Source organism: Aspergillus oryzae, chromosome 4 (assembly GCF_000184455.2).
Source record: "Aspergillus oryzae RIB40 DNA, chromosome 4".
NCBI classification, from domain to species: domain Eukaryota; kingdom Fungi; phylum Ascomycota; class Eurotiomycetes; order Eurotiales; family Aspergillaceae; genus Aspergillus; species Aspergillus oryzae.
This window is the reverse complement of record NC_036438.1, coordinates 536,828-562,138: the sequence shown is the minus strand read 5'-3', so window position 1 is coordinate 562,138 and position 25,311 is coordinate 536,828. Positions and strand designations below refer to the sequence as shown.

Here is a 25,311-nt window from a genome sequence, read left to right as displayed (position 1 = left end):
CCTCAAAACCTAATGTCGTTCATCTGCGCCAAGACCAGCCACCTCAAATACATGTAGTCGTAAGTAGATATAGCATGAAGCTGGCGCCACTGTTGAGCAACCACAATGTCAGTCGAGTTTTCATCTCATTGTCCCCCAGACAGCCTTTTACCTAACCAGGATAGTTATGTCAACGTAGATCATGCGCCTTGGCGCTGCGCTGGTAGGGGCCGAATTTTTCATGCAATGCACATGGTCCGTAGGACAGTATTTCACTCGAAATTTCTAATATGCATTAATTAATTCATTGGAGCATTCCGGGCCCATACAATCGCATCCATAAACTAAGCCCTATCCTGCCTCACCACGATCGTATTCGTCATCATCTACACACTTTGGACATGACTACATAGGGACAGGTACATATAGGCCTTATGCCGTAATTTCACGCAGTTTTAAGGCGGGGGAAGTAAGGGCTATGCGAAAACAGATCAGAAGAAGCAAACCACCGAGGAGAGAGATGGCGGACCTTCACAAAGCCCCTGCATTGTACCAGTGGTCCAATGCTCATCCTAAGCTCCGAAGTTTGTCCTGCTCGGCTGGCGTCAAGGTCGCAAAGAGTTGTTGAAACTCTGGCTTAGTGGATGCGTTTCTGAAAAAGTCTAACAAGAAAGCTTGCGTCTCGTCATCACGCTTGCGCACACCAAACACTCCTTCTGTGCCACCCTCTCCGAACGCCATCAGCTCCTGTTTAGTAACTCCAAGGCTGAGATCGAGGGTGTTGCTGGGAAGATCTTCCCAATCATCGTCGTCACTGTCTTCTTCCTCAAGGGCTGCAGCCGTGGCCGCATCAATCTCTTTGCTTCCGGACGCTGCGGCCAACTCCTCGACTAAGACCTTGACGATTTTCAGTGGCGCAGTCACGGTCGTATATTGGTCTGGATTGTTGCGGGTCTGCGATCGTGTCTTAATGCGGCCGGTCTCCTGGATGATAAGGTCGCCCTTAACCTGTACTTGTGCTAGCCGGGGATCTTCGAGGTTGTAAAGCGTCGCCAAGGCGATAATGTTCTGCTTGATTTCGTCATATCCGGCAAAATTGACCGAGTTCTCAAGCCATTTGCTTATCACTATGGGGAGTCCACTCTGGCCTCCGATGTCCACCTGTGCCAAGAAATCCACGACTTCACGCGCGCTGATCAGCGTCAGCCGAGCGAAGACGAGAATCAAGCTTTGGATGAATTGGGCTTGCTCGGCAGTGGCAAGTCGCTGAGCGACCGCCCGCAAAAGTTGTGGCAGATAAGGTCCAAGTCTTTCTGATCCAGCTTTCTCCACTAATTCGGCGGCTAATTGCCCTACTTCGGTCGCAGCATTGTCGTCAACGGCAGGACCCAGCAATCGATCGATGATCACCAAGACAACTTCAGTTGCCTCTTTTCCGCTTTGTGGATCACGCCATGTAATGAATTGATTGAAGTCGTGCGAAAGCATATGCCGAACAGCTTCTGTTGCCGGGCGAATAAGTTCCGCGTCGGTCGAATCCAACAACAGACGGTTCAGCTTGGGCATGACGGCCTCCACAAACCCAGCTGGAAGAGGTTCAAGGGCTCTTTCCGCGAGCGCTCGCAGAAGATCCGCAGCGAAATTTGTGAGGGCATTCTCTTGTGTGAGGTTTCCCACATCAATAGCCCCTGTCAATGAAGGTAGCACTTTTTCGCAGAGACGGACAAAGGAATCATGGCCTTGGTCTGCAACAGATTCTGCGATATCCTCAAAAGCCTCCGTTACAATCATTGTTAACTGGAAATTGGTAGCACCATTGCTGGCAATGTTGAAAAGCACATCGATGGCGATAGATGAGAGGACCACACTGGGATTCACCATGATTGTATCACGAAGTGTCTCCGCGAGTGTAACTTTGAGGTCATCGCTGTCGGAGGGCTCACTGAGGTCGTGCTCGGAGACAAAATCCGATATAGCTGAAATAACTGAGATCTGCAAGGGAGTCGTCATGCTAGCAGGGAGTGAAGGCATGAGATCCTGCAGGGCCCGGATACATGAAACCTTAACAACTTCCGAAGGATCTTCCGAGATTGCCTTCAGGGTGGCCTCGAGGTAGGAAGCGGCTGTCGCACTGAAGGCTTCACCTGCAACCTGAGCTAGAATTCCAGCCACAAGGTAGCCACGAGCTCGAAGAAACTCATGCTCCTGTTGGAGGGAAAACTGGATAAGGTTACTGAAACCCGTGGCCAGTTCTGGAGAAATCGACTGGGACACCTCGTGGAAGTCTCGTAGAAGTTGATTCAGAATGAAAAGTGCCGATTCACGGGTTTTCCAACTATCGTCCGAATCACAGGTTAGATCTACCTTCTGAACCCATTTCGCACACCAAAGGAACACTTACGTGGAAGAAGAATCAGCAAACACATTGTTCAGGTAGACAAGTAAGCCCTCGGCCGTAAGAGCCTTCAGCCATTCACCAAGTTTGACTACCAGGTCACCACTACATGTGCGAGGGGTATAGTTGGCTGTGACAGATGTCTCCTCTGAAAGGAAAAGATTTACATCAATGTCCCACAAGCCCTCCTCCTCTGTGGTGATCTGCGCATACGAGCCGGCTAATTTCAGGATTTCGGGCAGCCAACTGGAGCTTGTCGCAGCCTGCCCTGCGTTCTGTAATTGCTGCTGCAGTTCTGCTTTTACAGGGGGTGCTTTGATTAATGTCTGGATTAAATCCAACTCCTCCAGGACCAAAAAGTCCAGAGTATAGGGAAGTCCGTCCACATCTTCCAGACGGCCTTGTCTCTCGTCGTTGATGTAGAACTCGTAGTAGGCAGCCTGGATATTGGACAGCTCTGTCCATACGGTGGAGAAGAAAACCGGGCTCTGGCCCGTCATAAGAGCCGGAAAGACCATTCGGATCTTCATCAAAGTCTAATGATGTATGGTCAGAATAAGGACTGTAGAAGTTTCAGTGTCAGGAGTATATACCTTGACGACTTGTAACTTGAGTCCGATAATACCTCTCCATTGCGAAGGTATTTCACCCTCCTTGCTTTCTTCTTCCTCATTGGGAGCCTGCGGCAAGGGTGCCTTCAGAGTCGAGATGAAGAAAGGAAACCAGCCGCCAAGCACCTCGTCCATAAATTGTTTGACCGCAGTTTTGTGTTGCTCGAGTACCATCTCCAGCGTATCGAAGCATGAGCGGAACACCGCGACAGCTAAGGCTCGCAGCATAGGTTTTCTTGACTCGTTGGTTGCGACGTTGAACAGTGAGGTGAGAAGATCCCTGGCAACATTAAAGAATTGTTCTTCGTTGAACCCTGTATCTACCAGGTCCAGGAGGACCTTCAACGCACCATGCAGAGCGCTAGCTGTGCTGTTGGCATCATTGATGATCTGAAGAATTGTAGGAAGGAGCTCTGGCCATTGCTCGGGGAAATCGGCGCTGGCAATCTTACTGACCGCAAAGCTGGCAGAGGATTTAACCTTGCGCTCTGGAGTTTCTGTGACAGTAGCCAGATCCAGTAAGGCTCTGCGAACCTGAGACTTATTCACATCATTGATCAATATCTGGCCCTTAAACTCATCTAGATTCGGGGACCAGGCGGCAGCGATGAAGGTGCGCAGTACTGAGAGGGTCGACTGGCGGAGGTTGGTAGGAACGGAATCGTGAGAAGCGATAGCGGCGAGGGAAAGGGGAAAGTTCTCGTTCGAATAGAGGCGAAGCAGTTGAAGCTCAGCAGATTTCCTCGTATCAGCGACCGGGGATTGCGTGTCCGCAAGCAACGAGAGGAGCTCTTGCTCCATGTTGATAGGAGGCAGTCGGATACGACTTGCTGAAAGGGATCAAGTATACACGAATTGAGCTAATCGTCAATAAACACCAGGCTCACTGTAAAGGCCCTTGTCCCTGTTGGTGAGACTGATAGGTTTTGGGAACTTTACCACTTAATCAACACGACCGCGAATTGGCGCGTTGTTAGGAGGGGCAGATGATAGAACCAGGCAGAAAAGGAAGCGGTGAGTGGAATTTCATGGGAGCAAACTAAGTGCGATAAAGACAGTACCCGCTCCATGGTGGGCGACGAAGAACCATGGGAACGTATGTCTTCTTTACCAAACAAAACTCTTCTGCACAAGATAGTTTTCTCATCAATTGTTTCTTTTACTCTACTTCCCCCCTCTTCTCTCATTTATTCAACTGCAATCCCTTATATCTGCTTTCCTCCTCCTAGATAAAATGAGAATCAAGAAAGTTATTCCCTTGTACATCAGACTCATCATGATTTTTTCATTGAGAGAGTATTAAAATGTATGTATAGGACTGGTGTCAATATGGACAGGGGAATACCGTCACACGGCAGTTATATCCGACACATGTTCCACTGATATAAAGACAAATCCTTATAGAAATGCAGCAGACTAAGAGGTCTTTATGTGTTGTACTTTTTTTACTTTTTCCTCTCACATTATGTTTAATTGGCGGGTGCAGATATGATGAACTTCAGAAGTGTATTCTATGCTGGTCTGACGTAGATGGCTGAAATTCTTTATTACAAGATGGACGTACTTGGCAATATAGCAGAAGATCAATCGGAATGGCATAATCACGGTATTACTGTGCTACCCGCTGTGCTGCTCAGACTAAGGGGGAATCGTACGTAACTGACCATTCCCATAAGCGATTGTAGTGGGGGTCAAAAAGGGTAGTTCGGCATAACTATATCTTCCACTTAGATGGTTTAACTGAGGGGCGACTTCCTAGGGAAATTGTCTAATAGAAAGTATGGATGTGCGGAGCGGGTACCGTACATACATACATGGGTTGGTAGATCCCATGTACAGTATGGTTGATACCATACAGCGGTCGTCTCAGGTACGGTATGTATGTACAAACGAACTATTTTCAAACATCAGAAATCAAAACTCGCTGTTCATAGGAAAGCGATTGCCTTTTGCTCCCCTTTCATCTCTCTTTTTTACTTTCGTTTGTCTCCTTGGCTCTGGTGGCTCTGGTGCCAAGGAATCAAATTCAAAGGAGGAAAGCTATAAGATCTGCAATAAGGTAGGTACATACGTAGTTACCCCCAAACGGTAACTACCACTCATACAGATCCTCTGTATATCTAATCAGCCAGGAGCATTAGTGCTACCAGTAGGGGAATTAATTCCCTAGCAGTACGGTGCTGGATTACTTTTTTATGCAATACAATCAAAGTACTCCATACATCCAGGTAATAAAAGCTAGGGGCATTGAGCTAATGAAGAGACCGGAATGAAATTAAGGCTAAGATTGAGTAATAGTTGATGCTGCGGTGGTATTACCATACTCTTTATGGTTTATACCGATAGTAGGATCTATTGTTAATGTTGTCTTTATTTTATCTCGTTTGATTCCCCCCCCCTTGGTATTTTAATTAGGTAGTCCTTTTAATCTCCCCTTCTACGGAGTACTAATTGGCCAATATGTAAGAGGCTTACTCGGAGGACGGGTACTACAGAATGAATATTACCACTGTTACTGCGGTTACCTGCGTGTCGATTCAGGTTTCGCTTTTACCATAGTCGAGATGATCGGCCAAGTGGACTAGAGCGACTCATCCCACCCACTACACTTTCACTAGGTTGTAGGGACTGATCTAGTGGGGAAAGAAGAGAAGCACTTGGAAATATCTAGTGCGGTAAGGTAGACCACTGTATGATGCATACTCTATAGTAAACCTCGAGTCAGCATGCTGTACAAGGTCGTATGTGTCACTGTGTACTCCATAGGTATTACTGTCTTGGGTATGTACAGGTGTGAGGGTATACTCTGTAGTTAAGCTGTAGTGTATAGATCTATACGAGGGAAATCGGTGATGAGCATGCCGATGCCTCTTTTTGTTTCAAGCTATTCTTTTTTAATCTTATTCTATTATCCTTTGAATTATTCATAAAAGAGAGAAAAAAAATATTCGCCATCAACACATCTGTCATAATGATGCATAATGCAAACTTTTTGCCATCTATTGTCATAGCGTGTGCCTTTTTCCCTTTTTCTTTCTTTTTTTTTTTTTTCCGGGTTCGCCCCCGATAGGGATGTATCATGGATGTATGTATGTACTATGACATTATTTCGCCTTACCCATTTCTTTTTTTTATTTTCAATTTTAATTTTCCTAGGAGGATTTGTTCTGCTTGAGTTCTGCAACGCATCCACACCCATGACGCAACCACGTGACAGGTTTGGAGTCGTGACTTGGGCGCCTTTTCCTCGACGACTCTTGACCCGTCGCCCGACAAGCCTTCCCCTCCATAGGACTGCTTTGCCTACTGACTCTTTTTGTCTCTCTCTTCTTCTTCTTTTTATTTTTTTCTCTCCCTTGAGTTGTTGTGCTTTGCTTGCGTGTGTTTTATTCTCCTCGCTCTCTTTGGTCCCTCTCTCGCTTTTGGGATTGAGCAGTTTTTTGCCGTACTCGACTCCATTCGAATCCACCTCTCCCTTCCACCCGCCAAAGGGTTGGTTTCCTGTGGTCTGCCCGCCTACACTCACTCTCCTCTCCCCAGACGGGTAAAAAAGGGAAATTAAAAATACCAGAAAAAAAGGGAATATAATTTTTTTTTTCTAGTTCCCTTACGAAAATTTATTTTTAAAAGAAGGTTTTCAGGAACAAAATCCTCCGAGGGAGAGGGGAGACTAAAGAAGAATAATAACTAAGAAATAAATTCCAGCCAGGGCAAAGAAAAAAAAAAAAGAAAATAGAAAGGGAAATAATATTTCCCCATTATCATCAACTTTTATCATCCACGCCATTCTCCTTCTTTGAACGCATCTCAGATTCTGTTGCCGATTGTCACGACCTCAACGACTTTGCATCCATGCTCTGAGGCCTGCTTGTTTCGTCTTGTCCACCCAACGTATGTTTAATCCGAACAGTTGCTTCCTTACTTTAACTTACAAACCACAATCCACCGTCACCCCTCCTCCCTCCCTCTTTCCCTCCCTCTCTCTTCCTTTCCCTTTTCTCACCTTCGGACAAACACCCATTTCATCATCCACTTTATTCCCGTTGGACTTCCCACAATTTTCACCCTAATTTGGTGTACTTCTTCCCCCCCCCCCCAACCCCCCCCTCTTGAAGAAAAAAGAAAATTTATACTTGTCATTTGATTTGACATTTGTTTCTTATCTGTCGCTATCTCTGTCCTTTTTTGTTTCTTTCACTGCCATATAATTTTTCTTTTCCCTTTTCTAGAATAAACTCTCTTCGATCCTCATCCCCTCCCTCATTTTAACCACACTCAACTCGAAACCCCCATATACTCCCCCCCACTTTCCCTTCCCCTCTGATTGTCGCAGAAGCAAAAGTCAAAAGAGAAAGAAAGAGAGAGGGAGAGAAAAGTCTCCAGTTCCATTTCATGCGTGGCAGAAAAGACAGTTGTTGACCCATCGTCTCGAAAAAAGGCAGAGCGATGATTAGCCTCAGGGTGGAACAGCACTCAGATTCTCCGAGATCCCGTCAAGACCATTTTTTCCGTGGAAACGACGACACCAGAGCCTTCGACGGCAATGCCGATTGCCAGTGAGAGCAGCACTACCGTCAACCCCGTGACTACCACCATGACAACATTTTCCGCCCCAGTTACCGCACCTAGATCGATGCCCAACAATCAGTCTGCGTTGGCGGCATCCTTCACCAATTTCCTCACCGTTTCAATACACCAAATCTTATTCCTCCGTTCGGTCTATCCGCGAGCGACTTTCTTGCCCGTTCGGGCCTACAACTATCCGGTCCGACAGTCCCGTCACCCGAAAGTGTGTGATTATATCAATGACGCGTCAATTGCGGTCGGGACAGAGATCTTAAAGGGCACAATCACCGCAGTCAGTATCATCATTTCATCTCTCCGCACCAACCAGCCCCTCGAACGATATGCTTTTGATCTGTCGGGTTTCCCCCGCGTCCCCGCTGGAGAGATCAATACCACCTTTGAAGATAGAAAGGAAGATTCATCCAAACCAGGTGCCCCCTTATCGGATCGGGGTTCCGCTCCTCCGGCCGACCTCGAGGCACAGTTCCGTGCCTGTCTCGCCAGATTGGCCTCCGCTTGCGCCCGATTGACTCCGTTGCCCCGGGATGACGAGTTTAGTTTCACAGTCTGTATCGAAGTTCGGGAAGATGCCCTGCCCCCTGCGGGTACCACAACAGAAGAACAGACTTGGATTGTGGCCGAACCAGGCAAAGTTCATCTCCGGTCGTGTACCGCACCGTATTCCGTTTCCAGACTTCGAAACGGCGAGCCACAGCAGCCTCCCCCCAGAGTATCGAACGGTCGTGCCAAAACGGTGCCTGTACGACGTGTAGAAGCCGGTGAGCTTCGTCTGGAATTATGGGTGGAAGAAGCACGACAGAAATTTAATGAGCCGGTGGATTCAGAACATCCCCCATGAATCTGACTTTCCGTTCATCTTGATTTTCTTATACTCTTGCCTGTGTTCATCTAGTCGTTTCATTTTCTTTTTACTCAGACATGTTTCTGCAACTTACCATCTTTTTTCCCGTTTATCTCACTCTTGTTTTAGCGTGACCAATGATCGAACATACATGATGGATGAGGGCATAGGGAATTGTCGTCCGAGTGAGCGGCGCAAATATATAAAATGGGGAGCGGACGATTTTTGGGACTCGCATGGCATTACATAGATCTGGTTCATATCTTTCATTTCCTGTTTCTCACTGCTCCGTCTTTCTTCTCTGTCACAGTCCTTCTTCATCTGTTCTTCACTACCATCTTCTGTTCTTTTCTTCGCCGACCTTTCTTTCTATCTCGATTTCTTTTCTCTCCGATATTTTCTTTGCTCCCTCAGACTGTTTCACTTCCATACCATTTCCGCTTGTATTTCTCTCGTCTCCTTTGTCGAACACTCTCCTACTACATGATCCTAGCAAATTCAAATCTCTAGCAACTAGCTACCAGACTGGTCCCCGTTTTATCAGCACCGCCTTTAGTGAAGATTTCTCGAGTCCTGTCCTGTCCGTAATTGATAATATTATCCCCTTGATTGTGGCAGTCTGACGTTTTCTTGCTGTTCCTCTCTCATCTCATGTGTTTTACATTTCCATTCGCTCTTTTGGTTTGCTGGTCCTGTCACGTTGGGTCTTGGAAAAGTGTTTCATTCTGCATGTAGCATGTCTTGATGCTTGGATATGGCTGATAATGAGATGCAGGCGCCCAGAACTTCAGAGCAGGAAACCTTTATATGAAACCGCAAGGACGATCGTGGCTAATAAACGTGAAACCTGGGCGAAAAGAGGTACATTTAAACAACTTGAGTGAACGGGCTGTAAACGGTTTTCGCTTTTGAACTTGTCACCCAGAGAAAGAATGCCTGAAACCGATCATCCAGCGAATGTTTATATATGTGAGGGGTGATCCAGTCCCTGATTCTATATAAACACGTGTTTGATATCGTTGGGATGTAAAATGTTTGAATTTTGTTCTGCTACCTGGTATATATTGTTTTCTAAGTCTGTTTACGTCGTTCATTACTGTGTGATGACTGATGGCAATGAAGTTATTGAATTAGACTACATATTTCTGCATCCTTTTAGTCCCTGTTTACATCTGTATGTACTGATCTCCAGATCTCCAGTGTCTGATCTGACCTATAGTAAGTAAGTTAGAGAAGGTAAAGAAAGGCCCTAACGTAGACCAGCAAAGTCTAAATGTCTGTCCAGGAGCCATAAAAATACTAGCGTAGGTATAGCCTGAAGATACTATAAGCATAAATGAGACATTCCGAAACATTGAGAACCGCACTAAGAGCCGCAAGTGGCTGACGGCCTGTGGCTATCTCGATCTATATATATGGGTCCGGTTTTCCGTGATAGTCAGGGTTCAATTTTTTTCAATCTAGAAGATGTACAATCGTTCGTTCTTCAAAGATCTGACATGCTATTTTTAGGCTTTGGATATAACAGATAAAATATTGGCTGTATTGCGAGATATACCTATATGGTGTTGCGGTGGCTCATAACCCGAATCGATGTCTTATCAGTCACAAATGAACGATAGAGATCCTTTTCCTATTAGTAGGGCGCCTTGACAATGTTATGCCCTAGAAACTTCAGTTTGACCATGGAGTGGAGGTCATAGGATGTCAGGCGCAGTGTGTCCGATATCTTCATAATCAATACTACGGAGCTATTTGCTATACATATTCCCAGGAATAGCACAGATAAGGCTTCTGGCATACTCCGTAACGGAAGCAGCCGTATACTTCTTCCATATGTCATTATTATGGGATTCAGCATAGTCAGACACCCCTCTGATGACCAGACAGGAAAAGTTCGTGTTCATTAACCCTGCAGCCTCCATCTCGAAGCAAAGGACGCCGTGCTTTTGCACTAATAAGTCGCGTGCCCCTGCATCTTTGATAACCATGTTACCTGACGCAATGGTGCCGTAGTAAACATGAGGTCCGGCTTTTCGATTACCGGGCCCACGTTTCAGGGTTCCTGTCTCGTTGCAGTCTATGCAAGTTTGGTTAGAAGTGACATGTTTATAGGTTGGGCGGAATAGTCGGTCCAGTTGGGCACCGGGATAAGTAGCAGTACGGTATCGGGTAAGGGGTTCGTCGTGCTCGGGCATGATGTTCAGAACAGCTAATAGCCTCTCAGGTGGCGCGTTGAGGAAGCCGATTCGTTGGAACCCGTCTGCTGTGTATTTTCCCATGTCGTATTAGACGACTCCACCGTGCCCCCGTTCCGGTCTACTAACTATCACATCCCCGAGACGAATATCGTTCTGGGGGCTAGGTAGTCCACCTCCAATACCGACCATGAATCCAGTCTGGATGTTGGGATATGTATAAATCATACTTGTCGCTACCATGGCGGCGAAGTTGGTTCCATTGCGGCCATCTGGGAGACATGTTAGTACCACGTTGTGGATCCCGATTCGACCCTGGACGTAAAGGTTGTCATCGGAGCTGTGCCCGAGTATGGGTTGGTGCCGCTGGTCCAGCATTTGCAGCGCAGCGCGGAATTCAACCTTCAAGGCGGATATCCAGCCGATCCTGTACTCTTCACGCCGCAATGAATTTCGACTACTGATTTCAGAAAAGGATGCCGGTGGGAGTACAGCATGGGTTTGGGAACAGATAGCTGTACCCCTAGTAGTATCACCATGGAATCTAATGGGATCTCTGCTGTCCGCCTTGCCCGTTTCCTGAAAATTGTAGGGTCCTGTGGAACCACAGCATTGCAGATAAGATGAACGTCGTCTTGGATCACTCAATCGTGCGTCAGGACTGACCGGTCGCTTTGGGGTGTCCTTTGACTGGCGGAATGATGAGGAAGAAGTCGATCCCAAGCTAGTTCCTATGCCGCTATCGTAGGAGAGACTACCGTTTCTCACGCAAGGCGTCATTCCCTCGTCGGTAGGAACCTGGTATGAATCTGCCAAAGAATGTCCTGGCCCGGGACTATCACCAAAGATCACAGCACCGCGACCTGCTAGCATGTAGGACTTTTCACCTTTTCGCCTAGCTTTCTGAGATCCTCGTGGTTGTCGGCGCGTTTCGGTCCCATACGACGGATTATATTTTCCAGTCTCCATCCCCCATTGTCAGGAACGAGAATGCCGTTGACGATGGCCCACTCTCGCAACTGAATATCCTCCACTGTTTGGTCAACTGACTCCCCATTCGCCAGGTGTTTCCCAACATGTCTCATTCTATTTGGCCAAGAATCAGGACCTGCGAAATTCTGTTTGCAAAAGGGACAGCTGGATTGCGCTGGTGGTTTGCGAACTTCATGCCAGCATCTGCGCAGGACCTCATCCCTAACAGCCTGCTTGTTTGGGCATTTTCTATGCAGCTAATGCTGGTGGTCGAGGAGTTTAGCTCTTCGGTAGTAGTATTCAGGACATCCCTCAACATCACAACGATAGACTCCTGGTCGTATATGCTCAGTCTCGACATGTCTCATCCACGCAGCTCTATTAGTAAAAGTACGCTCGCATCCATAGTGGCTGAAAGTACATAGAAAGGAGAGGTTTTCACGAGATCTGTTGCGGACCGACATTTCTCACTTCAAACCTTTCTCGGACAAGAGGTGTTCTCGCAAAAGGATCGAGATAATATTCAGGCCGCCACTTTCCAGATTCAGGTCGAGTTGGGCGAGGCCGGGTCAAGTGAACAGACACAAACGAGGCTGCAAGGCTGAACTTACTGCGGCTAGCCAATCGTTGCTGAGCAAGCGACGCTCTAACGAATGCAATATTTTCCATGTCTAGCTTATACGCTTGCTTAGTGAGCTGAAGTCATAAAAAGAAAGAAATAAAATTCAGCACAAGTGCATTTCTGTCGGCGAGACAAACCACCGAGTAATGCTAGGTAAGGACTTAGTTCTACCTACACAGGTATGTCAAACACATCAACTCTAGAGGGATGGGAAGGAAAGATTACTGCTTTGGTCGACCTATACAGTGTATTTCTGGGTTTGAGTTACTTAGGAAACTTATACAGGGCCTTTTCTCTTGAATGAAAACAACTGACGATTTATGAAATCATTGTAAAGCCCTACCGAACTCAAACCCTAAGCTCAATCTACTTCATGCGTTGAGATAGCGGCTTGGCTACATCATTCTCTTGATTAATATATCATCCAAGACTATGAGGCTAATTTGCAAGTTGAATGGTCGAAGATCAGGATCTTTCCCTGGATGAAGGTTGTTAACTCAAATCAAGGCAAAGGTAAACCTTCTGGAATTAGAAGACTCTATAGACATAACTTCTCCGCCAATGGCCGTTCAAAGCCACGTTCGCCACTGTCCATGCATCTTGGAATGCCAAGGATGGCTGCTGTCACTACCTGGCAGGGTGCGGTTAGTTGGGCCGGCTCTATACAGGGAAGGAGATTATCGTTAGGTATCGACACTGCTACGCAACCCAAAGGTATAAAGACCCTCAGAACCCATCCTCAATCCTCACTAAACACACCAAAGTCTATACGCATACCGACTTAGGATTATTTATCACAAGTTCCAAAAGTCGCGCTGTCTTTTTAATGATGCCACCGATGAAGCTAGCTACGCCGAATGGGCACAGCATGCCCAAGACGAACAACCTCGACGTTTTCGAACAGCGCTATGACGCCAATTTTTACGAGACCATGGCCAAAATCATGGCGCTGCGACAAAAATATCTGCAAGACCGGTTCATATTCGTGGAGGGAGAGGATATGGTCCCAATTCTCAAAGGCCTGGGAGCTAAGGACGCTGATTTCGAACTCCTGAAATCGATCACCGACCAGACAGGCGCTGATCCAACTCTTGAATATCGTACTGCATCATTTGGTCGCTACTGCATTGACTTCGAAACACGAAGCATTCGGCGGTTAGAGCAGCAGCCATACACACTCACTGTTCAAGAGGACTATAAGCGACACGATTCTGCGATTCAGAGGACCTTTCCCGAGACCCCAACCGATATGCAAGAAAATACAGTAGTACAAGCCTTGATGATGTTCAAGGCATTGGTGTTCCAAAATGTACCTATAACTCCGCGTGATCGGCTGGACTACTCCTCGCAGAGCTGGGTCTGTATGATGTTCAATGGTCGAGTATTCACGGACGTCTCAAAAGGAATCTTCGGGGAACCGGCTCTTGAGGGTGTTCACTCTGATGGCTCAGATCACACGATGTCGGTTCTTCTGAATTGTGAAAATATGACGCCTGACAGTGCAGTTACCTTCCTGCACGATAATAGAGAGACAACGGGAGTGCCTGTCTCAGAAGTGGAACCGGCCTTGATCAAAGCACGCGTCCAGCATCGTCACTTTCTTGATACTCTAATCTTCGTTGATTATGACTACAAGCATAGCGTAACGTCACTGCACCCCCTGTGTCCGTCATCAATCGCACGCCGTGATGTGCTAGTGGCGTTTACTCGCCGGCCAAAGGTGGAGGGGCATATTTCAGGATATAGTGACTCGATGGCTCACCACACCGAATCTCCAATGCAGATCCCCTTATGGCTTCCATAACATGCGTCAAGGATGATAAGAATGGGCGGGCAAGTTATAGTGATTTCGTGTTTTGTGTCTCCGTCGAATATCAATATGCTAGGATGTAACTCAACATGTTGATTTGGTTGTTTGCACTGCAAAGAGCTACCCTAGTCTCTCAGTATGAGAAATCGGTGAGAATACTCACTGCAATCCTTGGTTGGCAGCCAGTTACTAGTTACCGGTTTAGACGCCTGATTGAGATTCTAAAGCCAGCGCACGTCCATCAGCTGGGTGATAGACAGTAATGGTTGTAAATACTAAAGGGAAGTACCTGGGCGAAATACACTTTGAATTCTGGATGAATGATATATTCATTAGTCTACGGCTGATGAGAGTTCGCTAAGTGGCATGAGCACTGTCGATCCCGTTGACAGACAGAGAAAAAGTATTGATAGATGACATAGATACAGTTACTGAGAAGCAAAGAATACTGCATGAATCAATCGGTCGTGGTTGCTAAAGCAACGATCAGAGTGATTCGTTGGTAGGGGACGTGTAGACTATATCTTGATTAGAAGGGGATGTGCATGCCTTCCATCTTGGACCACACTGCTCAATCTTTGGTTCCAGTGAGGGACTTGTTAAAGATACCCAGACGTTGACTGGTAGGCCTCTTACACCCCCGTGACCTCAGACGTGATCCAGACTCGGCATTCAATCCCGTTTCCAGTCACGGATAACGGTTCTCAGACTACTTTGTTTCTTCCACTCCTGATGAGATCCAACTTCCAAGCATGGACCAACTAAGCACAGATACGTCCAGCATGGCGACCGAAATACCAATGGACGCGGACGAAGCGCTCAAAGGCTTTTATAGAGACAACTTCGACATCATTTTCATCAGACTACAATGGCAAGACTACTCGGGAGTGATGCGTGCACTTGTTTTACCGATCGAGGAAACATTTTCCATACTCGAGGAAGAAAAGCAACCATTCCATGTGCCTCCCCTCTTATCCAACTGCTCCGTCACAAACCAATATCTTCCAGATGCAAGCGCCCGCCACGTGCAATGGCTAGTCCCGGACTGGTCTTCTATTCGACGAGCGTCCGATCCCAAGAGTGCAATAGTGATGTGCGGAGTAGTGGGGACGACAATATCCAAGCCGGTGCCAAACGGAGACCTGTGTCCCCGGCGTGCATTGGTAGATGTCGTGCGACAGGCGCGGGAGTCGTGGGGCTTGAGGTTTCTCGTCGGTTTCGAGGTGGAGTTCCAGGTGATGAAGGTCTCGTCGACAGGCGAGTATGTTAAGCACAGTCAAGGCCCCGGTAACTTTTCAGTTTCCGGTCTACGGGATCCGTGCTACAAGTATGTGCAGCAATGTGTTCAACAACTATTGGACCTAGGGGTGCACATCCATGGTATACATTCGGAAGGCAAACGAGGACAGTATGAAATTGCTCTGAAACCTTTGCCACCGTTGCAGGCTGTGGATCAACTACACTTCGTGCACGACTATCTCAAAGACACATTTGCCCAGCACGGCTATATGGCCACTATGGCGCCGAAACCTATAATCTCAGACCCACATACCATTGGACAACATATGCACATCTCGTTGCAGCCTGCTGATAGTTACCATGAAGCGTCTTTCCTAGCCGGTATCCTCAAGCGTTTACCGATGATTTGTGCCTTCAGTCTACCACACACGCTCTCTTACGAACGACGACTCCCGTTCTTGGCTGGAGAAACTGTATGCTGGGGAACTGAAGCGAGGATAGCACCTATTCGAAAGATCGAGACTAGTCATTGGGAGATAAGATGCATCGACGCAACTGCCAATATGTACCTCACCTTGGCTGCTATACTTGGCGCTGGCCTACTCGGTTTGGCAGGCCAAGAGCCTCTCCTTTGGCCGGATTTGGGCGATTTTACCACTGAATCCAAGACCTGGGAAGAGCCGCTGCCCAGAACTCTGCAGGAATCGTTAGCGAGACTGGCTATGGAGGCCGACGACTTCGGTACTGTATTTGGCCAACAATTGATACAACGTTACATAGAGCTGAAGCAGTACGAAATATCTCTAGTCGGAGGGATGGATCCTTTGAAGTTGAGACAACTGTTCATTGAGCTATTCTAACTGTACTCTGTATGCGCGATTGACCTGAAGCTACAGAGCAAAGCGAGCTTGGATGAATAATTGGCTCCAGGTTCAGCTGACTGGACCAGAGTGTTGCAAGCTGGTAAAGGCTACTCTGAACAGGGCACGGCTTACAGCGAGTAGGTTTATGTAGTCCAGAAACTACTCAATCTTCAGGAAGCTATAGCACAGCACTTTCCGTAACCGGCATACTCAGAACGTGCTCAGAGCTGCCCGGAAGAAGCCACCAATGCTCAGTGAGAATCTGGTGCGTATGTTCCGTACATCTTCATGTATCCAAATAGCCATTCCGCATTCCTGACGTTTTTGCTCTGATCATTCATTAACTATCGTTGCTTGGGTTAATCTCTGTTTTTATTGATATTTCAGCAATGGAAAAGAAGAGCATATTCTAGACTGTCCGTGGTGGCATCGTGTATATGAGATGTTCTGCCCAATTAAACCAAAAACGAAAAGGAGATCCAAAATGATATCAAAAGTAGATCTGATTATAACCAGGCGTGAATCCACCGAGATGTTCCATTCCCATGCCAAATTTTCAAGCACAGCAATAACCAATAGGTGAAGTATAGCGTCCTCTCGAAAAGGTTCGGGGCCTTTCAAAACATTACATGCATTAGTCCTGGATGTGTGACTGGTTTCGTTTTCTGAATGACAGATCTAGAGCCCATAGTATGCATCTACCTAAGTATCGTAATAAATATTTCTCAGAAATTGTTAAATGGGCCATCCAGCCACAAGGGCATATTCGCGTTCTGGCCAGGTAAAGTACGCGGGATATCGTAGTTGCCTAGTGCAGGATACTTCGGTTGCGATGGTAGGTTACCTTTACCCTTGGCATTGCCTGTATTCGTTGTTAAAGGAAATGGGTCTGGAAGGAAGTTGTTCTGCGGAGGTGGAGTAGAACCATTGAAGCCTTGAGGAGAGGCGTCGATTATTGTAGCAGCATGTGGATTTAAATGAGGCTCGAATGCAGGTAGGGGAAATTGAGGGCCGGCATAGGGCATCCCCGGCACGACAAATGCGGGCGCAAATGGAACAAACTGCGGAAGATTAGGGAATGCTGCTGTTCTTTGATAGCCTAGTTGTGGTAGAATGTTTTGTCTCTGATTAGGCATAGGCTCTTGTGTATACCACCCCGTAGGCCGAAGTCCAGGTTGAGTGCGTCGGGGTTTTGGCTTTGGATGAGTTTTGATATCCTTCCTTTCAGGACCGATTTGAAGGTCTTTCTCCATCAAGTCGGGATTTTCCTTCAAGACCTTGTCAATGGCAGCCTTCTGGGCTTGTTCAACTTCAATCTCGAAGCGTTTCGACTGGCGGTCATCGTGAGTATCGCAATAAGTAGGCGGTTTGGCAAAGTGGTTGTACTGTTCGCGTGAAATGTCCTTCTTGCATAGGTAGCACATCACACATTTGCATCTGCTGCAGATCATTTTATTACATCCCGTTTCTTTAATAATTTTGACGTTGCATTTGGGGCAGTTCCGTATTAGAGCCTCGCTCATGGCCTCTTCAACTATGTGGCGTGCGGGAAGTCCCTTCTCTGTCCTTGCCTCATCGCAGGTCTTTGGTATGTGGCTTTTGTCTTTGCACAATCGGCAGCTAACCGTTTCACAAGAGGGATTGCAGCAGCGGAATTCTCGGTCTTCTTCCACTGGGGGACAGATTCCCTTGAAATCACAGAATGGACAGCTTTCGAGTCCCTCTAAACCGGCTTGCTCGACTTCGTGTTGCTGCTGAAGGTGGTCTAGCTTCCCCATCAATGAGGAGCCCAACGCTTTCTTCAGATTTCCACGGGCGAATTTGGCCTTGCACTCACTCATGTCAAGGCACTGCAACTCGTATTTCATCATTCCGATCTGTGTCTCTGCGGTTTTGCGGATGCATCTGAAGCAGAAAAGGTGGACAGTTCCACCTTCACAAGGCACCATTCTATTTGAAGGGACGTCAGAAAAGCAGCACTGGCACTCCACAAGGTTGCCTGATCGTGAGTGTTCCTCTTCGTTGAGCTTATCCGCCTCCTCTTCTTCCTTTCGCTTTCGGTGAGTAGCTTTGAGTCTGGTCAATAGATTTTACGTCGTAATGTGACGGAAATAACGCTTACCAGCATCCTTCGCAGCCCTCCTTTTCGCAGCATTTAGTTCCGAAATCAAGTCATGGTCCCACGTCATACTTGACTTCAGGGATGGCCTTGGCCGCTTCAATCTGAGGTGGGGTGATTGGGTCCCTGGGTAAATATATTCGTGATGAAGTGTTATGTAGGCTGAATACAGCCCTTTCTTGCTGGAGATAAGTTGTCGGATATGTGGAATAGAAATCCACAGAAATTCCTGTGCCAGTATGTCGCATCTGTAACGACAGTTAGCAAACACACGCAGACGTAGAGCCAAGACGAGCTCACGCTTGTTTACGATAATCATGAGCATCATGAAGTGCCCTAGGTTTTATCCAATGGTCATCATCCTCATCTACTTCTTCAGTCTTCCTTTTGAGCTTCTCCTGCTTTGGATAAGATGGATTCTCCAAAATCTCTTCGATAATTGTCTCTTTGACCAGGAACAATCCGAAAGCGGCAAAAGGCGTATCACCGCCGTTGGCCGACATCGTATCCTTGTGCTGAGCTATTAGCTCCTCTACATACTGGTGGCTAATGTCAGGGAATATCTCCAAGATCTGGGGCAGCAATGCTGGGTCAGTAGTCGGCGTGGGAATAGGGTCATCCAAGACCGTCAGTGCGGGGTTTGTGGGATGACGTGACGGTGTTGGGACATCATCAAGGCCTATGGGAAGAGACTCGTTAATCAAACCTGCAGTTTCCACGGCCGCACTGGGACAGTGGCTTCTCATTTTCTTTGCAGGTCTTGCAGCAGGAAGAGAAGGCTCATTCCACTGAAAGCCCAGATCATCGTTCTGCCCGTCGAGTCCCCAATGCATATGGTGGATCTCACCCAGCAGTAGCCTCTCATCGCCAAAAGGAACTCTTAAGTCGTCAACATTCTGGTCCCAAGGGAATCCAAATCCCATGGGATCCCCGTCCATCTTGGGGGTTTTGAGGCGCTTGGGGTGGTTTTTACGAAGGCGAGACTGCGCAGAGAAAATTTAGAAAGGGACCGCGTCATAAGGCCGGTTAGGCAGAATGATCAATAAGAGATACTGCCCTGATTGTGGGGAGGAATCATGAATATGAGAAGGAACCCTGATCTCAAGCTTTAACGGGGGTCATAGTGATGGAACACAGACCATTCAAGTACAAAGACTCAGTCATTATGACAAAAGCATAACATCACGGAAATAAATGGCACTTGAATGGCTTACAAAATTAAGAGAAATTTCAAAATGAAAACTAGGTTGATATAATTGAAACTTCTCCAACAGCACAAGAGAAGTATAAGACATCGAAAGGAGCAGTACGAAAAACATACTTCACCTTAGGGAAGAAACACCCACACTTCAAGATCCTCTTTCTTTTGCGATCTCCTTTAAATTAGCGTCACTCCGCTTGAAACAAGCTTTGAAGCCTTTTTTCTAGCACCGATCTGTATACTCGGCAGCAATATCCGAAGAAGATCGCCCGAGTGGGAAAGGTGTAAATAGGGGAACTTTAAACGGAGGAATGTCACGGTGGGGCTCTCAAAGAGTGGACTCGCGGTTTACCCCAGAATTATGGTCTCATCATGGGTCCTGGAGTCGAGGACATAATAAATAAGCTGACCGTCATACAAATGTCAAAAATGGGGTCGACAAATTCACTGTAACAGTGTGGGATCTAAATATATCACCCCATCAAAACAACAGCTCAAGGTAACGGTAGTTTAGTTATCATCAGGTGGTGGTGGGATCTTACCTGACGCTTGTTGGCAGTAAAACAGACCGCCTGCTGCTTTGGAAGACCGCACTGTGTATCTCCACATGAATGACTAATCTACGCTGATAACGTGAACCACTTTAAAAGGCCATAATTTACCGCTAAGGAAATTGGCTGCTGTAGAGTGGACTACACCCGAGATATGGATCGATAAGATACCATCTAGCGTAAGGTATTGTAAGATTAAAAGAAGAAGAAAGAAGAACACCTCAGGTGCCTGTCGCATATGATACATGCAATATAGCCCTTCAGAGCTTACAATTGGATCCCTTACTTTTCTCCGCGCCTTCACTACGTCATGGTCTTCATCGTATAGCCTTTAGAGGCAGGTACATCCCCAGCTGAGTCAACTTTGTACCGCTTCGCATCGCTTGTCGTCGGCAGGCGTGACAAACAGAAACATTCCCCCGACCAAAGGGGTCTTGGTCTCAACTATAACTACCCCCGGTTCTTTTAGTTCAACGATATATATATACACCTGTCCTCAAGAGCTACCGAATTTGGCCCTCAACAGTCACTCTCGCCGGAATATTACAACAGGTACCCGTCATCATCTTAAAAAAAACCCCACTATAACACCATATTCGGCTTTGTTCCACATTTGAGCGCTTGATTAGGAGAGAAAGCGAACCATTCGCATAGTATTCATTATGATTGCTGCTGACAACTCCTATCTTGACAACACTGCCCTGCCATTAGGCGAATCTCCGGAGTTGATCCTAGTGCAGGCCACGCCGGAGGAACGTATCGCAGCTATCAAGCTGAATAGTCCAGCTTGGAAGGGTCCCTTGGATCTTGATGCGTATATTGCACGAGAAAATCACTTAGCCCAGCAAGCATTGACTAAGGATGGCTTGACGAGCTGGTTGTTGGTCGTCCGAGGCCAACCGGAAGGCGAACGGACAATCCTTAGCTCCTGCGAGACATACAAAAAGAAGGCAGTTTTGGCGCAAAACGGTAAAGTGGAACATGTGTCTGCCCTCAGTATCGGCAGTGTTTTCAGTCGACCTGAGTTTAGAGGCAAGGGATATGCGAAAAGAATGATGCAGGAGTTGGTCAAGAAGATAGACGCGTGCCAAACGGAGCTCAAGGCCACCAACAGAGTGCCTTTCAGTTTGTTATATTCTGATATCGGAAAGAAGTTCTATGCTCAATTCGGCTGGAGGCCCTACCCCTCTACACACTTCAGCCTTCCCCCATTGCCAAAGGATGAATATGATCGAGCCATCGTTCGAGGAAACCTTCCAAAGGCGAGGACCTTGGTTGCAGAAGATGTGCACCGTTTCATGTGCAACGACGACGTGGTTCAAAAGGAGCTAGACATCCTCCGCGTCGCATCTCAGAAGTCTGCGAGTGCCAAAGTAGCGGTGGTCCCAGACTTTGACCATTTCAAGTGGCACTGGGCAAGGGAGGAATATTACGCAAAGATTCTCTTCAAGGATAGAGCACCGCCACTGATCAAGGGTGCAGGTGATGAACAGTCCAAAGTATACTGTGCGTGGAATAGAAACTTTGGTGAAACTGCAGAAGAAAACACTCTGTACATCCTGAGGTGGGTGTACGACGAACCAACTTCACCAGAGGAAACAGAAAAAACCGCAAAAGCCATGGCTGCAATCATAAGACGCGCCCAACTCGAGGCGCACGCGTGGAATATGTCGAAGGTCCAGTTCTGGAATCCAACTCCAGTACTGGAGAGGGCTGTTGCCATCCTAGACCCTACGGCGCAGGTCGTCCATCGGGAGCAGGACAGCGTAGCCTGCTTGAGGTGGAGTGGCGCCGAGCAAAACAAGGATGTTGAGTGGATCTGGAATGAGAAGTACGCTTGGTGCTGAATGTCGGCCAAATTTGCGTTTCTCAACGAGTAATGCATGACATTGATAGAGGGGGTGGCTATCTAGAGTAAACCGGCTCAAACATAGAGGCGACGCTCGAGCCCTCGCGGACTTGGCTTAGCGTTTCTGGCGTTTCTGGTCCTTGAATAACTCGTGCCAATTTCTTGTCTTTTTGGCTGCTGTCGCAGAACTAGCATCTGTTGAGACATTTTTCTTTATTTTCTGGCGGTCAGTGCGATAAACGAAGCAGATCGTCGTGGGATCTGGATGCTTGTATGAGTTTTCCTGCGTGTAATGTCAGATACCATAACATCTAGGAATAATAGATGACCAATGCAGCGAGTAATCCAAACTAGCAGGCGTTCGACTCACCGTCAGTTTCGAGAATGCAACGTCATCCCGCCAGGATTCAGGGAGGAGATCCTTCCAAGCATTCAAGAACTCACTTCGCCCAATGCTAGAAGCAGTGGTCGGCGCCATAGCCTCCAGGTAAGTCTCACCAACCCACTGCGTACAGCATGCCCTATCGATACTAGCCCCTATATTCACGAAGACGTCAGTTTCTCCATCGCCTCCAGCAAAGTAAACAAGAAAAGAGAAACTCACACTTCAAATCCTCAAACAACCGCCCATCCCCAACCTCACAAACCCTCCTAACAACACCCTCAAACAACGCCCTCGGAAAAGGCTCCTCCCCCTCATCAAGCACCGATCTCCACAAATCCTGCACCAAGAACTGCTTACCCAGATCAATCCCCTGCAACACAGCCCCCTCAACCACCCGTCTCCACACATCCAACTTGACTTTCGCCGACGGCCTCCGACACCAACCCGCAACATCCTCCCCACCACCCCCGCACCCAAGCACAAACGCACAAAGCTCAATCCACCCTGCCTCACACTGCGCCCGCGACACAGGAACATCAGCAAAGACCCTCCGAATCAGGTCCCCCCGTTCCTCCACCTCCACCTGCTGCTCCGCTCCCTCCACCTCATCATACACAGGCAATATCCTCTCCAAAACAGGGACCGCCGAAAACCCCTCCGGCGGCGTATGTAGTTCAAGTGTAGATCCACATTTCGCGATAGCGGTCATCGTCTCCACAAGATTTAGTCCGTCGTCTTCGTCGCCGCCGACGATGTTAATGTCCCCTCTTTGGACGCCGGAGTCGCTTGGTCGGATTATGTGGATTGAGTTTGAGGACTGGACTTGGCGGACCAGGTAGGTTTTTGTCGGTGTGCAGAGGTTCACATATTCGCGGTTTTCGGGGTCTGTGGTTATCGTTGTTGGTTGTTGGGGGAGTGAGGATTTTAGTTCGAGACTGTAGAATGTTTTAGTAAGCTTTCCTTGAAGAAGTTGAAGGATGTAGTGAGGATGGGGTATTTCAGCGAGTGCCATACGTTGGAGCTTCTTTCGATGTGAGCAGATCAGCCAGTTCTGCTGGTAGCTCTAATAATTTGAAGCCCTGTTGACGGGACGAGTGGGTGAAAAGAATGCTGGAAGCAGATTGTGTGGACATTATGAGGTGTTGCTCTTTGTCGCCTTTGGAAGGCGCTCAAGTAGTAGTTGGGAAGGGGTATATTGACACTCGATGGGTATGCGACCACAGAGGTTATACCTATCGAGGGAATAAGTGAAATGAAGTGGTCAGTACGCCTGGACGCGATTTACACGCGTGCCGGTTCCCGACGAGATAGGCGCACAGACCACTGCTTAATGGATTTGATTAATACCAGATCTATAAATCGATAAAATAAAATACATGTAAAACCAAGCCCTAAAATATGCCACAGCATCTATATGAAAGGCTGTCAATAAATCACAACATATTCTGAGAAGAACGAGAAAGCCACACTGTGACCGAACACTGAAACTAAGATGACGGGAATCATGGGATATGCTGAAAGAAACCATATGGAGTTTGGCAGTCGTAGTGTTTTTAACCATAAAGGGTCCCTTTGCTTCTCAGGTATGTGCTAGTATATATGCGATATGCTTTGTTATGCCGTTGTTATCTTCAAAAAAATAGACATGATTGAAGTCATCGTTGGTGAAAGCAAAGAATAAAGAAAGGGAAAGGAATCAAAGGGGGAAGAAAAAAAAAAGAAGTTAAAGCCCCCGGCGAGGCTCGAACTCGCAACCTTAAGATAGCTTTGAAGCTAGAAGTCTTACGCGCTACCATTGCGCTACGGGGGCCGTTAGTGCCCTGCTGTCTGACAGACAGTCTTTACAAAGCACAACCAGCTTTCTCGCATGGTAGAGAGAATCCAACATGCAAAAAAGAGGAGGATAGCCCCCGGCGAGGCTCGAACTCGCAACCTTAAGATAGCTTGGAAGCTAGAAGTCTTACGCGCTACCATTGCGCTACGGGGGCCGTTGGTGCCAAAAGCATTGCTTTTTTTGCCTTCTAAAGAGAATACGTCATTGGGGTATTGCTTCGTATAATCCAGGTACTGTAGGTGACCGGTTTCATGATGAAATGTAGGATATGAATAAGAAGATACTGAATTCTATAGCGACCCTATGCACCGCACGTTCTTTGATAGTTCTACCTCTTTTTACTTGCCTATCTCTACTTTGTCCTACTAGGTAGATTCATCCATTTAGTTGTAGTCGGCGGCTATGCTCCGTACATCACGGTCTAACCATTCTTAAATGGTCCATGTCATGTATGGCTTCTAACCTTCTTATCTATCATCACCTCATTAATACACAACGGCATTCTCTACGCCATGTTCAAAAGACGATGATTACTTCCGTAAAAACTATCTTTCTCAAAGAATGATCCCTGCCATATCCACAAACTCATTACCCCTCGCCCGAAGCGCTCTTATTCCTTGCCATCGCCAGGCTTAGATTTAATGGTAATCTCAGCAATAGCTTGACCGATAGTAACGGTATCCCCTTCTTCAACAAAGACTTGTTGTATAACACCCGTCTCGGGAGCATATACTTCCAAAGCAACTTTCTCGGTTTCAATGACTGCTAGCACATCGTCCTGTTTCACATAATCTCCCACTTTGCGGTTGAACGACTGCAGCTTTGCCTCGTCTATGGACTCCCCACCCAGTGTGTCAATATGAACCGTGGCTTTAGAATTAAATCGTTGGGCGGAGATGCTGAAGGGCCGAAAGGGGTTGTATGAAGAGAAGGATGTAAAGCGATATGGTTCTTGATAGCAAAGACTAGTTGGACTGTTTGCAATGCATCTTCGGGGGCGGTGAAACTGAAGTACTGATTTGTAGAGATTATGCGATCTCTTCAATGGTTGAAATGCCATGGTGCGAAGATGTAGAGATGATGAGAATAGGCGAGCACAGAGATATTGTCAAATAGAATTCCTTGTTTCATTGGAAAAAGGTTTGGCTGTTATATACCTGGCCGCACCGAATTCAGTTTGGAAGATAACGTATTTAAAGCTAGGGCATGCTGAAGATCCTAACCCACGTGATTGAACTTCAGCTGTGAGACTATA

At 47.2% G+C, this 25,311-nt stretch overlaps 10 protein-coding genes and 2 non-coding genes across 12 annotated transcripts; 4 read left to right on the top strand and 8 right to left on the bottom strand.

Annotated features, from left to right (window-relative positions):
• Positions 1-546: 546 nt before the first annotated feature.
• AO090012000225 (putative importin beta-5 subunit) lies at positions 547-3,786 on the bottom strand (the record flags this gene model as incomplete). The annotated part of the gene is made up of 3 exons (XM_001727225.3): positions 547-2,314; positions 2,381-2,910; positions 2,968-3,786. 3 exons carry the CDS (start codon positions 3,784-3,786, stop codon positions 547-549), a joined length of 3,117 nt encoding a protein of 1,038 aa, XP_001727277.1.
• A 3,832-nt stretch (positions 3,787-7,618) lies between these two features.
• AO090012000223 (putative mitotic spindle checkpoint protein (Mad2B)) lies at positions 7,619-8,379 on the top strand (the record flags this gene model as incomplete). Its single annotated transcript, XM_023236381.1, has 2 exons — positions 7,619-8,330; positions 8,372-8,379. 2 exons carry the CDS (start codon positions 7,619-7,621, stop codon positions 8,377-8,379), a joined length of 720 nt encoding a protein of 239 aa, XP_023091312.1.
• A 2,246-nt stretch (positions 8,380-10,625) lies between these two features.
• AO090012000222 (uncharacterized protein) lies at positions 10,626-11,484 on the bottom strand (the record flags this gene model as incomplete). The annotated part of the gene is made up of 2 exons (XM_023236380.1): positions 10,626-10,676; positions 10,741-11,484. The coding sequence occupies 2 exons, from the start codon at positions 11,482-11,484 to the stop codon at positions 10,626-10,628; spliced, it is 795 nt and encodes a 264-aa protein (XP_023091311.1).
• A 1,203-nt stretch (positions 11,485-12,687) lies between these two features.
• AO090012000221 (uncharacterized protein) lies at positions 12,688-13,365 on the top strand (the record flags this gene model as incomplete). Its single annotated transcript, XM_023236379.1, has 3 exons — positions 12,688-12,919; positions 12,991-13,305; positions 13,352-13,365. The coding sequence occupies 3 exons, from the start codon at positions 12,688-12,690 to the stop codon at positions 13,363-13,365; spliced, it is 561 nt and encodes a 186-aa protein (XP_023091310.1).
• A 1,402-nt stretch (positions 13,366-14,767) lies between these two features.
• AO090012000220 (uncharacterized protein) lies at positions 14,768-16,114 on the top strand (the record flags this gene model as incomplete). The annotated part of the gene is made up of 1 exon (XM_001727221.3): positions 14,768-16,114. The coding sequence occupies one exon, from the start codon at positions 14,768-14,770 to the stop codon at positions 16,112-16,114; it is 1,347 nt and encodes a 448-aa protein (XP_001727273.3).
• Positions 16,115-16,842: 728 nt separating this feature from the next.
• Positions 16,843-18,066, bottom strand: AO090012000219 (E3 ubiquitin-protein ligase; the record flags this gene model as incomplete). The annotated part of the gene is made up of 1 exon (XM_023236378.1): positions 16,843-18,066. One exon carries the CDS (start codon positions 18,064-18,066, stop codon positions 16,843-16,845), a length of 1,224 nt encoding a protein of 407 aa, XP_023091309.1.
• A 141-nt stretch (positions 18,067-18,207) lies between these two features.
• On the bottom strand, positions 18,208-19,174 carry AO090012000218 (uncharacterized protein; the record flags this gene model as incomplete). The annotated part of the gene is made up of 2 exons (XM_001727220.3): positions 18,208-18,484; positions 18,537-19,174. 2 exons carry the CDS (start codon positions 19,172-19,174, stop codon positions 18,208-18,210), a joined length of 915 nt encoding a protein of 304 aa, XP_001727272.3.
• Positions 19,175-20,650: 1,476 nt separating this feature from the next.
• AO090012000217 (uncharacterized protein) lies at positions 20,651-21,835 on the top strand (the record flags this gene model as incomplete). The annotated part of the gene is made up of 1 exon (XM_001727218.1): positions 20,651-21,835. The coding sequence occupies one exon, from the start codon at positions 20,651-20,653 to the stop codon at positions 21,833-21,835; it is 1,185 nt and encodes a 394-aa protein (XP_001727270.1).
• Positions 21,836-21,952: 117 nt separating this feature from the next.
• On the bottom strand, positions 21,953-23,355 carry AO090012000216 (putative sister chromatid cohesion protein Dcc1; the record flags this gene model as incomplete). Its single annotated transcript, XM_001727217.1, has 4 exons — positions 21,953-22,120; positions 22,208-22,374; positions 22,442-23,157; positions 23,237-23,355. The coding sequence occupies 4 exons, from the start codon at positions 23,353-23,355 to the stop codon at positions 21,953-21,955; spliced, it is 1,170 nt and encodes a 389-aa protein (XP_001727269.1).
• Positions 23,356-23,949: 594 nt separating this feature from the next.
• AO090012t00006 lies at positions 23,950-24,032 on the bottom strand. The gene has a single exon. It is a non-coding gene; the product is annotated as a tRNA-Arg (tRNA).
• Positions 24,033-24,127: 95 nt separating this feature from the next.
• AO090012t00005 lies at positions 24,128-24,210 on the bottom strand. The gene has a single exon. It is a non-coding gene; the product is annotated as a tRNA-Arg (tRNA).
• Positions 24,211-24,666: 456 nt separating this feature from the next.
• AO090012000214 (lipoyl domain-containing protein) lies at positions 24,667-25,116 on the bottom strand (the record flags this gene model as incomplete). The annotated part of the gene is made up of 1 exon (XM_001727216.3): positions 24,667-25,116. The coding sequence occupies one exon, from the start codon at positions 25,114-25,116 to the stop codon at positions 24,667-24,669; it is 450 nt and encodes a 149-aa protein (XP_001727268.3).
• Between the last annotated feature and the right edge of the window lie 195 nt (positions 25,117-25,311).